This window comes from Odontesthes bonariensis, chromosome 7, assembly GCF_027942865.1.
Source record: "Odontesthes bonariensis isolate fOdoBon6 chromosome 7, fOdoBon6.hap1, whole genome shotgun sequence".
Lineage (NCBI taxonomy): Eukaryota > Metazoa > Chordata > Actinopteri > Atheriniformes > Atherinopsidae > Odontesthes > Odontesthes bonariensis.
Window position 1 is genome coordinate 9,980,317 of NC_134512.1, and position 15,227 is coordinate 9,995,543.

The following is a 15,227-nucleotide window of genomic DNA, read 5'->3' on the forward strand; positions in this document are numbered from 1 at the left end:
CTTTATTGCTGAACCAAATGTTGTGGTGAGAGGTCAGAGGAAGTGGGACTGGTCTGGGTCTCCAGCATGCCAACAATTTATAAAGGCCTTTATTGAATCAGCAGTAGCACTGCTTTGCTCTTGATTGAATCAGCAGCATCACTGCTTATACACAATATAAATGTGCAGCATTGGAAAACCAGTTACTTTAGCCAGCACTGTCGGTCTTTAGGGACATGAAATAGAGTGAATTTGTTAGAAACAGCCTGAGGATTATCTGCACAAACACTGTGTCCCCTATGACAGAGGCAATTTTGAAAAATGTATGTATTAAAGCAAGCCTTTTCTCAGTGTACCCAAAGGGCTGCTTGAGCAACCTCCTGCATGTTATCTCAACTCAGTTTGAAATTTTTCTTCTTTTACAGAATGTAAAGGAGCACTCTCTCAACTCACATTGCAGCAATGGGGCTGTTTGTTAGGCAAAATGTGCTTGAAAGTAATTTTTAAAACACATAACTACAAGACAGAATAATTTTACCTCAGTGTACATGCAATCAATATGTATATGACATTTTTAGGGGGAAAGATGTAAATGATAGGAAATAAAAATAACATTATTATGAGGGATTGTCATCTATATGTAGTTAACTTTATGGTGCCTGCATGTTCTGGTCTGCTAGGTCTACGTCACTGACAAATAACACCATCTATTAGGGTTTTTCTAAACACATTGACTATTCTAATGTTCATTTTTCGAGCTACTCATGAATAATTCTACACACTTAAATTAGGTATTTGTCAGTTATTAGCCAATATAAAGTTGTATATCTACTTTATGATGAACCCCGCATGTTGGTTTATTCTGATATATATATATTTATATACAGACTTTCTCTTTAAAGAAAAATGTGATGCGCATTTTTCTGTGTTTGAACTGTTACCTCCTGATGTCCCTGCTCATGGAGCAGCTTGCCCAGATTGTACAGGCAGCTGGTGACTGAGCTCTTGTGGGCATGGGGATCCTTCAGGTTTTCATCTGGGATGTCAGCACATGTCAGAAAGGTGCGCTTAGCCTCGTCTAGACGACCCTGATTCATCAGAACGATGCCTGTGTTCAAGTAGGCCGCTGTTGAGAGAAACAAGCAGAGTTTGGATGGATATCTTGTACAGTAGTCGTAGAGCATATTCCTTTTGATGGGATTGGTTAAATGTGCTTTCACACACAGACTGCCATTTTCATGATCATAATTCACATCTATATGACTGCCAGTGGACTAGTACTAGTGAATGGACACCTATGGAGAAGAACGATTGAGAACAACGTTTTTCCACTGTTGGTTTTTCAGGCTTTCCTGTGGGTTAACATCCTCGTGCATTCTGTGGGATACAGGGAAACCTTTTTTTAACTTCTCGAATGGCCAAAGACAAGATCTTAGGATCAATACATAGTTGAAGAGTAATTAGTCTCGGTGGACCTTCCTCTCTAAACAACTCCCTATCATGTCTGGTTGTTGGAATAAATTAACTTGATATAGTGGATCAATGTGAAAGACTCTTCAAGATAGGGCTCACATATAATGAAGTTGAAAAGAAGTGGCTGGGGAACCCAACCCTTCCCCTTGGCAAATACTATCTTGTTCCTCATATTCGATGCTTTTGGAATTTTCACTGCATGACATTGCTTTAAAATGGTCAAGAGATTCTTCTCCATGTTAAGATCTGCAGTAGATGAAGGACAGATAAATAAAACCTGGTAGAAAAAATTTAAAAAAGCAAGTCTCTTTCAATTTCATCAGTCTGCTCATTTCTGTATGCAAAAAACAATCAATGGTGTCCCATCACAGAACAAGCTGTGTACTGAATATAAGTGTGACTCAGGTTTGCTCAGGTTAGCTCATAATTAGGCAGTGAGTGACAGTGTAACCTTGAAGAAATACTGTAAATGTCACATTATCATTCCTGCTTCAAAGCCTCTGCTGCCTAGAGTAATTAATTAACTTTGTTATCAGCTATAACAGATTGGATAATTGCATGTTAAATGAGAATTTTCCAGTCTAACCATGAGCTTGATTAGATGTATAATTAATCTTGGAAGACAGGAAAAGACATTTAAGCTTATCCCTTAATCTGTCATTGACTGATGCCTCGAACAATCACCAGCAATTTGTACAGCTCAAGGGAGTGAACGTGCAGAAAAATGGCAGTGTATAGGAAGTTTAACATGAGTGTCACATCCCTTTCAAGTCTTTTTTAAATTGTATGCTCAAAAGATTCTGCAAGAGCTCATAATTTGTGTTACAAGCTGGCTCATTGAGTCCCCACTTAAAATGAAAACTCAATTTGTATTAAGAAAAGTAAGGGTTTTATTATAGTTAAACAGTTAAAGTAAGAAATCTAAGCAAAGAACTAAAAGCTGCTGCAAGACTCTTGATCTTCCAGCAAGCCTCACAAGGAATTAATCACATTCACACCTTCACAGGTGCAGCCATTAAAGCCACTAAAGGCGGTAGCATGGTTGCCGCGTCTGTCACGGCGGTGGTGGACCGTGACGTCAAAATGACGTTTCAGGCCTGGCGCTTCCCTTGAAAAGACGGCGCAGCGCGTTGTCGTGCACCAGTCGATTTTTGTAACTTGGCGGCGCCGAGCACAACGAACCGGATGGACCGATGTGAGACCAGGCTCAGTGAGGAGGTGCGTTTGTACAGGCAGCTGTACGAAACTGCAGTGAAACAGCACAGGGAGCACGTAAACTCCCCAAACTGGTGCACAGAGATGGGCAGAACTTTGGGGAAAGAGGGAGAGTTCTGTAAGAATGTGTGGAAGAAGCTACGGGACAGATACGTGAAGGAAAAGAAGAGGGCAGAGACTCTGTTGATGCCGGGGGCTTCAAACCTTCACCTCTTTTAACTGAATTAAAAAATTAAAATGATCCGAAAACTGCAGCAGTATCATTAATTACAGTATTCTTGCTCTTGACAGCGGCATTGTTTTCTTCTCCACTTTCGTGGTTGTAGAGTAGAGGTAACCTTCACGTAGCAGCGCCACCTCTGTGACGGAGAAAATTGCAACTACTGGCGCGCAACGACTTGCGCCACTATATAGGGTCCTATGGCGGGCACGAACTCGTGATGTCATCAACACCGCTCGCGCGAGCAGACGCGGCAACCATGCTAGAGCCTTTAGGGCAGTGAAGCCAATGCACCACCCAAAGACTCTTGCACTGCCACTGTAAGGCCAATGAAAATGCATAGAAGCAAAACAATGAGGAACCCATGGTAAGGAGGAGACAACAAGAAGAATGAGGCACAATAAAAAGTCAAATGAAGAAGTCAATATAGTGGCAGTAGAGAGAATAAAATAAATAGGAGCAGTGTGGTCTGAAATGACATCATACATCTGTTTGATCAGTTGACATAACTGGGCTTTGAAAGTCAGTCACACAGCTGTGCTTGAATATTTAATTCAGCCGTATACCCGCTGGCCTTTGTGATCCATTTCTTTTCCTTCACATAACCACAGCCTTTGTTCACTGTTGCCTGGACACAGCACAGCCAAAACCACAAGAGCTGGAGATTGTCAATAAAAAAAGAAGAGCTGTACTTACAAGCCAGAGTTGGCCGGCTCCCAATGGCCAGCTTATAGTAGTGGAGTGCCTCTGAGAACTTGTTGCTTTCTTGTAGCAGCAAACCCCTGAAGCAGACAAAAGAATGACAGGTGTGACAGCTCAAGAGAAGGTCTGTTTGAAGTTAAAAGCCGCTAGTAGGATTAAACAAGCACCCAAGCAGCTGATAAAAGTGAGAGCAAGATTTCCCAAACCACAGACATTTGAGCACGCTGTTAGTATTGGCTCATGTTTGTGTTTTTCTCCCGGACTAAAACAGCATCTTTAATACTACTGTTAGTGATCTGAGGCAAATCAACTGCATTCTTACAGAGAAAATCAAAGACAACACAGAAAAATGACAGAAATAAACTCACAGGTTATAGAGCATGTCAGCCATGTTGCTGCGGTAATAGAGAGCGTTTCTGTAAGCCTGTTCAGCCTTGTCCATCTTTCCCTGGCTCTTCAAGACATTTCCAAGATTGCCCCATGCTGACAGGTCACAAAAGGAAATGTTAATCAAATGATGAAGAAACAGAAAGAAATTGTGGCAAACCACTTTAACAAGTTTTTCTTTCAGAATCTTAAAAAGCTTGTGAATTATATCAGCAGGACATAACACTTTTGTACCAAGTAATAATTGTCTTTTGTTACGCAAAACCTCAAGCTGACACGGGTTGAGTGCTTTTAACCTCTAAAGAGGATGCAGTTCTGCTGCAGCTGGTATTCCCAGACAGAGAAATGGCGCACTGGGGGAGCTTTATGCATAACTGCCAGTGTTTCCGATGAGAATGTGTTTGAAAAGAAGAGCACCGCAGGGCTATTGAGGAACTAAGAAAGTTAGCGTAGTGCAGTAAGTGACAGGTGATGTAAGGTTGCTAGGAGCCTTTATGTAATTTGTAAAGAGACTGTGGAGCGGGAAAATACATTCAGAGGGAACGGACAAAACAAATTCATTGGGTGTAAAATCTAAGTAGATATGGTCAGAACAAAATAATTCTATGGTTAGTAACATGTCACCTCCAATTTGTTTTCTAAGTGACTTCTAAACTGAACTGACCTAATGATGATCACGATTCAAATGCCCACATTTCTAAAAAAAAACATCTTTAAATATACATTTACAGAACCATAAATGAAGAATGTACAAAGCATCATAAGACTTGTATGAATACAACTTTATATCTTTGCTACAAGCATCTCAACTAATCATAGGCTCATGTTTCTTTTGCTGACAAGTGTTCACAGGGCAAACGATTGCAGTCTGCCTTTGACCAACATACTTTCTGAACCTGAGTCCATGGAATCCCACCAGAGTATTTAGTTTTAATAAAGACGGCCAAAAGAAAAATTATTCAATGGTGCATTTACTTGTGACTGCTTTCTTAGCACACTGTGAGTTCTAAAATTTCCCAGTTTAAACAATCCGAGGAGCGTGTGCATTTGACGCTGGGCTCTTTTCAACTCTCATATTAGCTTTATTGAATGTGAGGCGGGGACATTGTTTCTACTGTGTTGGTCTGCCAAAACAAACAGCTGTCATGCCTCAGCTCTGCCGCAGAATCTGAAAGGGAAATTAGCTAACTCAACGTGTCCCTCTGCTGCTTTGTGAGGCCCTTCCCCATGTCTCGCCTCAGCAGCTCCACAAACTTCACTTTGGATAGAAATCTGTGTAACGACCTTGAATGTGAATGCTTCTGAATATTTCATCACGGAGTGAAGTTGCCAGTCAGCGATGGAAGGGTGCCCTTCCAAATGAGACAAGGCATGTGGTGCCATGAAACAGACTGCACACTGGGTATGACAAAAATCTTCCATCGAAACCCACATCTCTGCAAAAGATTTTGTGGATGCTTGTCTATTCTGTGATGGAGTTGAATGATGAAGACATTTCGAGGCGAATTTGTTAAAAAAAAATTCAAACAGACAAAATATAGGATCACATTCAAAACCTAAAGGCAAGGTAAAGTTATTCAAATAATCAAATAGTGTACTACTGCTGCTACTACTAATAACAATATCAATAAGAATAATAAAACAAAAGCAGATATCTCAGTTGAAGCTTACCTTTAGCAGGATTGACATAAATCCCTGACTTGTAGAGCATCTCTTCATTCTGCCAGTCCCGGTTCCTCAAAACTGTTTTGATGCCAAAAAGTAGAACCAGGACAGCACTGCAGTACAACAACAAAGTCCTGAACGATCTGCGTCGCACTCGGACGTACAGGGATCTCAGCCCTACTGCAACCAGTAGGCAGAAGCCCATACTAGGGATGTACAGTACTCGCTCTGCTATCACAAATCCCACGTAGAAAAACAAGTTTGTGGCAGGTAGAAAAGGGATAGCCAAAAGGCCAAGGGAGAACACCACAACATTTTCAGTGGTAGGCAGTGGAGTCCTGCTCTCATAGTGCTTTTTGGTGCCATTTTGTGCACTATCAATGTGAGAATCCATGTGAGAGTTAATCATGTGTTCATGACTGTTACAATGGTAACTGTGTCCATTACTGTTCCCATTTCTGCCATTAATGTAAAAATGCGCTTTTCCATTGGTTTCCTTACCCCTGGCTGTCTGGTGCATCCACAGGGCGAACCACGCAAGAGACAGCAGTCCAAGGTAGAAGGCTACAGTATAAAAGTTCCTCCAGTCAGCAAGGGTCCTGATTAAAGGCAAGGCATCCATTGACCAATCAAAACTGAGCCTATCTGGGCAGAGGAAGAGCCAAAAATTAATGGCAGGTAGGTAGAAAAAGGTTAGAGTCCTGGTGAGTAATGAGGGAGAGTCAGCCGCTGGGTTGTCAGAGTTGGAGAAGTTTGGCGGTTTGTTCCCCATCCAGTAGAGGCGGCCGGCCAACAAGAAAACTCCCCACGCTGCTAACAAAAACACATTCAGCAGCAGGTGGATGTTCTTTCTCTGTAAGACAAAGCAAACATAGAGATGGGGATCAAACCCACAATCTGGAAGGAAGAAAAGGAACAACTACATCACATCAATCCTGTTTAATTGGCAGAGGTAATATTCATGCTGTCTGAACTTTTGTTTTTCCATAACAGGCAATTATGAATGTCTGGTCTGGTTATATAACTCTTTGGCCCCATTAGTAAAGCTGTTCATAACAGCAGAACAAGAATGATTCAACCAGAATTTCCAAAGAATTGACTAATTTGAGAAGATCGAACATGTAGTTAATCAAACATTTGTTTTTAGTTTTGGCTGCTGTGATCTTCATGATGTGTACCAAAGCACCATTTTCTTCTTTTTCATTTTTTTTGGGAGAATTACTCTTTTAAAACACACCAAGGAAAAAAAAAAAAAAGAGACAGCATGTACACTTTTTTTTATTAAAGCCAGAAATAAACACTGAATCAATTCATCGATTGTTTAAAATGAAGTGTACCTTACAACAGAGCTTTCTATTCACACATCATTTTTCCTCTCAATTTCATGGCCTCGGAAGACATATCAAAACAAACACAGCTATATGAACACCATTCATCATATCATAGACCTGATATTCAACACTTTTCCAAATGTTGTATGGGAAATTCTTATGAAATATTTATAGAGTGTTTGGTTGTTTAATAAATTTTGGCTGGGCATTGAAAAATGACTGGACGTATTTCCCCATTAGCCTGTTCCAATGTTAGAACAAACTGACCTTTCTTAATGTGTTCATATTGCAATTGTAACTTAAAACAGCAGCAAAAAAATGCACAACACCGTCCATTTATGTCATGCAGTATTAATTTGTATGGTGCCTTTGAACTACACCAGAAAGGGGAATTTCATGTAACAATGAAAGAAGAAAGTATAGAATGCCAACACATAGATTGTTTGTATCATTTTACTCAGCATTCGGAATCCAAATCTCCTGGCATTATGATTTTAAATGTCTTCTGTGATGTAATCTAAATGGGAAACCAAGGCAATGCAGTCAAATGCAACATTATTTTCATCCCAGAAGACATGTTTTCTTTATGCTCTGTGTGTCATCTGTGATCACAAACATCATGGCACCACTGCTTTCGGGGTGTACAATTGATTACGTTGCCTGTCTGCTGTCATTTACAAATTGTATTTATGAAGAAGGTCTTCATTAGCCTCCGGGGACAGCTCGCGACTGCTAATGATCACTGCTAATGTTAAGATCTGCTGCCCGACAGGAAATTAGACCATGGAAGAATGAAAGGTTCATCTAATCATGTTGCTGCAGCAAAAGAAAAGATGTGCGATATTCTTGAGATGAATATTGGTATCCAATTTCCCTAACAATAGTGGAAAAAAACCACAAAGCATAAAGAAGATGAAAGGTCAAGTCCCCAAATCTTCAAGGAAACTTGACAATGACCTGCAGTCATGGGGCTGTGCCAGAACATGCCATGGCTGACGAAGTTGTTCGGTCTCCTGGCAACAAAAGGTCACCATTTCACTACAGATCACCATTTCTCATGAGTCTGAGCAAAGGCGGGAAAAATTATGGTAAGTTTGCTGTGGAAATCCAAGGGGAAAAAGTACTGTAGGCTGAAGAAAGGATAGAATGTGAAAAAAAAAAGATTGAATGCTGTTATATGACACTAAATTAAGAGTATATGATAATGGTACTGTGTAGGGGCATAATGAATAAACCACTGTTACCAAACACAGTGAATCTTTGAAGCTCACAGTGTTTTGGAAAGTTCAACATTAAACCAGAGCAGCAAAGCTAGGCGACTCACTACAGAACAATGGAGTTCATGCCATCACTTCAAGAATTCCAATTATTTCAGTGTTAACAAAAGCTAAAAGTGATAAGTGCTAACATCTGTCTAAGTGAGTTTACTTTGTACAAGAAGAAATAAATTGGTCCCACTGCCTGTAAAAGAGGGTAATTCTGTGCCTATCCACAATTTTAATAAGATTTTAGAAACACTGGAATGCAGCAAGCATGTCCCTGCTGTTTGTGAGATTACCAAGAAAGGTGTGAACAAAACAAATTAAACATATCAGCAATAAGATGACAGAGATTCTCCCCCCCTCTTTGCTTGTATACTTGCCCAGAGTTAGATGTAATATGAAACTGCAGCTAGCAGCCAGAAAGCTTAAGTAAGCTCTCAGATTTGGCACAGGAAAACCACAACACAGCATTCTGTGCAAGTTTTTTGTGGAGACTAAACAAATGGGATATAATATGGTAATATCATTAACCTGCAGCGTTAATAGAAGGCTGGTTTGTAGCCTTTGCAAACCATTTCTCCTCATTATGTCTTTACCTTGTTTGAAATTAATAATGTAATTGAGGCCACTCTAAAAACCACATCAGCTTCCGCGTCCACCTAATCTGATGACTTCATGTGTGCATAAGCCAATAATATGCAGGTAAAACTGAAGGTAAAACTGAAGATTTTGGTTTCTGACAAACAAAATTCTAAATGAGCAACATATACAGCTCAAATTTAAAAGCTGTCAACAGAACTCCATAAGAACTTGAAGGAAGGGTGGATGAATGTAAACCATCTTCTTCCAATTTCACCAGGTTTTAATAAACACTTTAAATCCATTCTTGTGATCTGAGAGGCACTGTGGCCACTTCTCATATTGAACAGGCTGAATTGGTCTGTGAGGACTGGGGCCTCTATGTGGAGACTTTGCCAGAGAGAGGCTTAGGGTGCAGTGTTAATACTCCGCAGTCACTGCTTCAGGGATATCCAGCTCAGATTTACGAGGATCTTCAGCAGTCTCTCAAGACAACTGCCTAGTCAAAACAAGAGCTTACAAGACACCACGTCGGCTGTAGCTTATAACACTCTGCAGGAGAGACTTATTTTTGATGAAAGCATTTCACTAAAAGCTGGATGTCTTATGGGCAGGGCACAATGCCAGGCTCCACACAGACAGCACCCTGGCCTCCTCTGTATTGTTTATGACTCATTTATGCTGTGCCTTTGATTTTACCAATCACTTTTCTCCTGCTGTGATAAGAACATGGTGCAAAGGGCAGTGATTTGGCATGTGCATTTCATTTGTGTGTGTGTTTACACCTCTGAGATGCTGAGAGTGCTGCTACTGGTGGAACTGCTCCCAAACATACTCATTCATACCTGGCACGATGACAAACAGATATGTCATCTTGACTCTTCCCAGACTCAGCACACACTCGTACAACACCACCTTAACCACATCCATATGTCAAGACTGTGGGCTGGGGGGGTGTTTCATTTACATTCTTGCGCTGTACATTTCCCTTTTTCTATGCAGGATTGTCTAAGGGCAATACCGAAAACATACAATTATCCTTCGAGTTCTCTTCAGTACACGTATCGTCTTAATGTTCCTCCTCATGGCCTACACTCGTATATAAACTCATGCATAAAAAATAAACAAATAAATAATAAAACAGAATGAATAATTACAGTATATGGGCAGCAAGCAAATGTTCAGTAGATGTTCTGGTGGACATAATGCAGTGGGACAACATGCGCCTCATGTCTATTATTTCTTGAATAAACAAACACGCATCCTCCAAACCATGCCTCCGGTTAAAATGTCTACTATTCAGAAGCATGAATTCAATTACCAGCTGGCCAATAGCTCCCTGGGTGCTGGAGCTCTATTGTTCAGAAAAACATAAGCTTTCCAGTTCTGTGTCTTTTGTCAATAATCTAGTTTAGTTTGAAATAAGTGGTTTAGCACAACCCCGTAGGAGGCATGAGGGCAGTGTTTCTCCCCCCCCCCCCCCCACCGTCTCTTTTGTGTTTCAGGCCCAATCAAGTTTGAAATGAAACAATTTAGTTTTTTTTAAGGTAGGCATGTGCAAATAAATATCCTTAGAGATGAAATACAAAACAGGCCAATTAAGGGAATCCTGGCTGCGCTGTGGCTGCCTTTTTTTACTCTGCACTTTGGTTTGATTAATTTCAGTGAGAAGAAAACATAATCTAAAAAGTTTTTTTTTTTATCTATTTATTTCTTTTGTAGAAAAAATAGAGTGGAAAGAGCTCAAAGGAAATTGTAATTAGTTTGGAGAAAGCTTTCAAGATGCACACTGTTTTGATGTAATTGGCTGGTGAGCACCATACATGTGCAATTTTTCAAATGCCCTTTCTAAGAATAATCCATCAACAACACGTCTAACAAGCTCGTCCAAGTGCAGGACCATAACTGGCTCACACTCCAGCGAGCACCTGAGAGAAAAATCCTGTGAAAGAAGTGACACGTCTGACCTATCCCCTCGTCTTTATCATTACTGAGATCAATTGTCTGCAGAGGGGCCTTTCATCAAGATCCTGCCTTACACTGATAGACTTGTAATGGAAGTGAAAATGAGCTCAGGGTACCAATCACAGAGCATTACCACCTTCAAAGCCTTTGCACACAGACACACATACACACACAAAAAATTCCCATTTGTTAAGCACACCAGATTCCCTTGAAAGCCTGCATAAATCTCTCTTCAGGTTTGATGGATGGATTTAAAGTTTCCTTATGTCCTTGATTCTTTACTGCAACTATTCAAACTTGAACCACAAATTCACCATCTTTCTCCTCTCCTTCTTATCTGTGACAGCTGTTGTGATCCTTTGAGACATTAAAGAACCTTTGGGTGTAGAACCAGATTATTAGCACACAAAACAAGATAAAAGCCTACTTATTCACTTCCCAAAAACATGTTGTGGATCAGCAACAGCTGGTGTCTGATAAGGAAATGTAAATAGGGACTCACTATTTGCTATCACGCACAGTATTTGAGCTGTTGCATTTGGTTTTATGGCTTATTTCATGGGTTGAGTTGAGTAGTGCAGAGACTGTTTTTAGGAAAATGTAGCTCAGATTATTATATCTTACTTTATGTCACATGCAGACTACACTAGATGCCTCAATATACCAATACTCCCTTAAGACCCAGCATAAAGGCAACGTATTGTTACAGAAGGAGAAAAACTCCCATCTTGTCCACATGTAGATGGTTGCCCTTCAAACACGGGTCCTCTAACAGAGGCCTTGGAGCCTTAGGGTTCTACGCAGTATCTTAGCTATTCTTCAGATGATGTTTTTTGGTATTTGTTGGAGCTATTCTCCAACTTTGGGGGTCACAGCCCCGAGAGCTCAGATTACCACTGGCACCACTGCTGCCTTAACGTTCTGCAGCAGTTTTTTTTTTTTAACCTCCTGTTTCAGCTTTTAATATTTTTCCATCTTTTCACGTGAGAGTATCTATACTTTATATAGCTTTGCCCACATTTCTCTGAAGTTTCCCAAGAGATTATTTGTGGTGGTTTCTGGCATGTGTATAATTCCCTGATGTTCCCTAAAGGCTTCATGTGCACGTAACCGATAGCCAAGGTATAAGAGAAAACAACTTTCAGCCAAAATGGGTTTAATAGAGTGCGACAAACAGTTTTCAGATTTTCGGCTAGCTTAACTGCTGCAACAACTTTTTGAACCAAGTTATAGGGACTAATATCTAACATGAGTTAAATCCCAATTTTTTGTGGTGTTTTTCTTTGTCTGTTGGGATGAACACAACAGATAAACAAAACATAATTTTCAATGTTTTTTTTTTTTTTAAACATCCATGGAAGCACATAAGAAAGAGTTTGATAAACGAGAAGCTAGAATGAATTAACACTCAAAAAGATCCTAGGCATTTAAACAAATTGCAATACATACATTACACAATAGTGCGATACTGATGCTACAGCAAACTGTAAATCATAAGGCACTTTCAATAAGCACAGTTCCAAAAGATTAGCTACATGGATACTGTGAACAGTTTCGAATTGATGGCTATAGATAGCTAGCCTGGGTGCCAGCCGAACTTAGCCCGGCTCATACAATTTTTGGTCGGGAAGTCCGGTCTGGCTCTGCTCAGTTGGGAAATCTCTATGCTCAACATCGCGACAGTCGACCCAATCAGATTGCCAGGGCAGGCTTTACACGATGATGGACAGATGATCAACAGGGACATATTCGACTACGTCACTAAAGAGCGCTTGGTTTGAATTCGTTTGAAACAAACATGGCTGCCGCTGGAGAGCTAGGGTGTGTAGATTCTGCCATCGAGTCTGTTCTACAGGATCTCCACATTGCATTCATTTTGAAAGACGAACAGAAGAACGCGATAAAGGCTTTTATCGATAGAAAAGATGTTTTTGCCGTCCTTCCTACAACAAGTGTGTGTCGCTTAATCTACGTCACATTATACGTTGCTCTGATTGGTTGTAGGTCTATCCAATTGAGCGAAGAGGCATTTTTTCTCCTGGTTCGGTTGAAACACGCCCCATACTCAAATCTCTATCCAGCGGTATCAGACTCACATTCTGACTAGAATCGTGAGTATGACGTAGTCAGACTAATATATAGCTATAGCTGCTCTCTTATTGCTGTATACCTATAGTCAAAAGAACCACTACTAGGTGGAGGGCCAAATAGAGGAATAACTATGAAGTCAAATCTCACAGCAGACCCTCCTCAAATTGTTCATGAATAAAGCTCTTGACCCATATGAACCCATCAGAGTCACCCTTACTGGTTGGTGGATATGCCATAGCACAAAAAAGAGTGCAGATCCGCCTCAAAAAGAATGCCAGTAATGAGCTGAAAGTTTTTGGAGATAAAAACACTGTTTTAATGATTGAGAAACATTAAAAGATAAATTGAAAACACGTCTAGTTCTTAGTGACAGAGACATATGAGACCACAAAGGAGGCAAGAGAAAGTGGTAAAGAGATAGACATCAAAGGAGGGAAATGCACATCATTGTAGGAAGTCTATTTAGATAAACTGATACAGATAGGCTAAATTTGGAAAAAGGGTTTTTTTAAGTACTACTGCCTATCTCATAAGACCGTATGTGGAAAAGAAGAGCAGACATTTAAATGTACATGAAGAAAGCAAATAAATTTGAGCAAGAAAATTTCCGACCAAGACGCTGTGGAACATGCCAGTTCATGCAATTTTTGGTCAGCTTTTATTAACCATAATCAGTGAACCAACATGGGATTCATTTCTTTCAAAACCATCACTCAACATTCCTGCTCGCCTCACTGCTTCACTGAAGTTCAAAGTCTTGAAACACACTCATTTCAGATGAGTGCTGGTTATACAAAATGCCCTCTTTTGTATGACTAAGCCAGATGACTTTAATTTAGTAGTCAGAAGAGGTTTTCCTCATATATGTGCCATAATCAGAAGAACCATAATAGTTATCTGTTGCAATTAGACATCTTTAGATCTATAAAGGCACAGGAAAGTAAGACACATCTATGCTGGGCTAGAGGATGTCTCTGGAGGGGAGAAAGGAGCGTTAAAGGAGAAATGTGTTATAGGTAGGCAAAGAAAAGATGGAGTGAGGCCTGAGAAAAAGAACAGCATCAGGTAATCAATGGAAAAAACCCTCCACTTTGCCAAATTCTGAGAGAAACTCAAATTTCCAAAAGTCAAGGCATGTGGTGCATGAGACGAATTTCAACACGACAAACTGGATAAATTGCTCCTCTGAGGTTTTAAAAAATGTGTCTCCTGGGTCACAAGGATTACAACAAATCCAAATATCAATGTTCACCAACTGAAACGCATTAAAAATAACACACAACACTAAATCTATCTTCATTAGTTCCAAGTCCAAACTATAGTCACATTCTGAAAAACCAAATGGGTCAAATGGACCAAACAATAACAATATAATGACAATGGAAAACCAAAGTCACCCCAAACCCTTAACATTTCAGAGGAGATATTTACCAAGTGAAACCACAGTAATGGTTTGAAAAATAAACCTAATGTTCCTTATTTCTGGTGTTTCGTTTCTCATATTTATTTGTACTGTGAGGGCCAACCAGACTGTGTGACCACTCCTGCAAATTTGCTGTGACAAGATGCTGATTCAAACTTGAAGGAGAGGGGAAGAATTTTTGGTGGAATCAAAGTATTTTGCGATCCACGCTGCTTGTGGACTCACAAGAAATAAACAGGAAAGAAACCAAAAGAATCCAGTTGTCTGCAAACTGGATTTGTCTTGCTCATGCATGGGTTTCCAGCCATGCATTTCAGAGGTAAAAGTCATTGTGCTGCTGAGTTTTGGGAGGCGGTGAGTTCTTACAGTACAGAACACAAAGCTGTACTGTAGCTAAGCAGATGGACTGTCAGAGGGAAGTCAGATTCTTTATATAGAAAACTGCTCTAATTGCATTTTTCTCCCTAAGCTACTTTTTGAAAATAGATCTCTGGTGTGTTACAGCGTACCATTTCATGCTGTTTATACTAGCTACTAACGAGCATGGGTGAAGCTTCGTGAGGAGGAGCTCGAGCAAAAAAAAAAATTTGATAATTTACAGAAAAACCGAGAAAAAAGTGTGAGATCAAAAACAAAAACTGAGATGTCATATGTATATTGTGGGCATGCCAGACATTGTTCTTTAAGTCTCCACATGCTGGCTTGACTTCACACAAAGGAATAATAACTCAATTCTACAGCAGCATGCCCCGAGATTACCAATCAGCCTGGGGATTCAGAGAAGAATCACCAGATGTGCCCACACAGAAATGGGGCACCTGTGTGTCTCATTTTGCTGTATAAAACTTTTTGATTAACATTTTTTAATTAGATTAGATTCACTGCAGATTTACATTTGTATAAATAATACATCAATAACTTTAAGTGTCTAGAAA

General features: G+C 40.1%; 1 protein-coding gene across 1 annotated transcript in view; it reads right to left on the reverse strand.

The window, feature by feature from the left end:
* Positions 1-15,227, reverse strand: part of tmtc2b (transmembrane O-mannosyltransferase targeting cadherins 2b) — an 85,382-nt gene that overhangs the window by 21,205 nt on the left and 48,950 nt on the right. Inside the window, exons 3-6 of the mRNA XM_075469392.1 lie at positions 5,648-6,494; positions 3,958-4,072; positions 3,584-3,669; positions 921-1,105 (exon numbers count right to left, since the gene is read on the reverse strand). Of these exons, the coding sequence (XP_075325507.1) occupies positions 921-1,105; positions 3,584-3,669; positions 3,958-4,072; positions 5,648-6,494 (1,233 nt within the window). The remainder of the gene's footprint in view (positions 1-920; positions 1,106-3,583; positions 3,670-3,957; positions 4,073-5,647; positions 6,495-15,227) is intronic.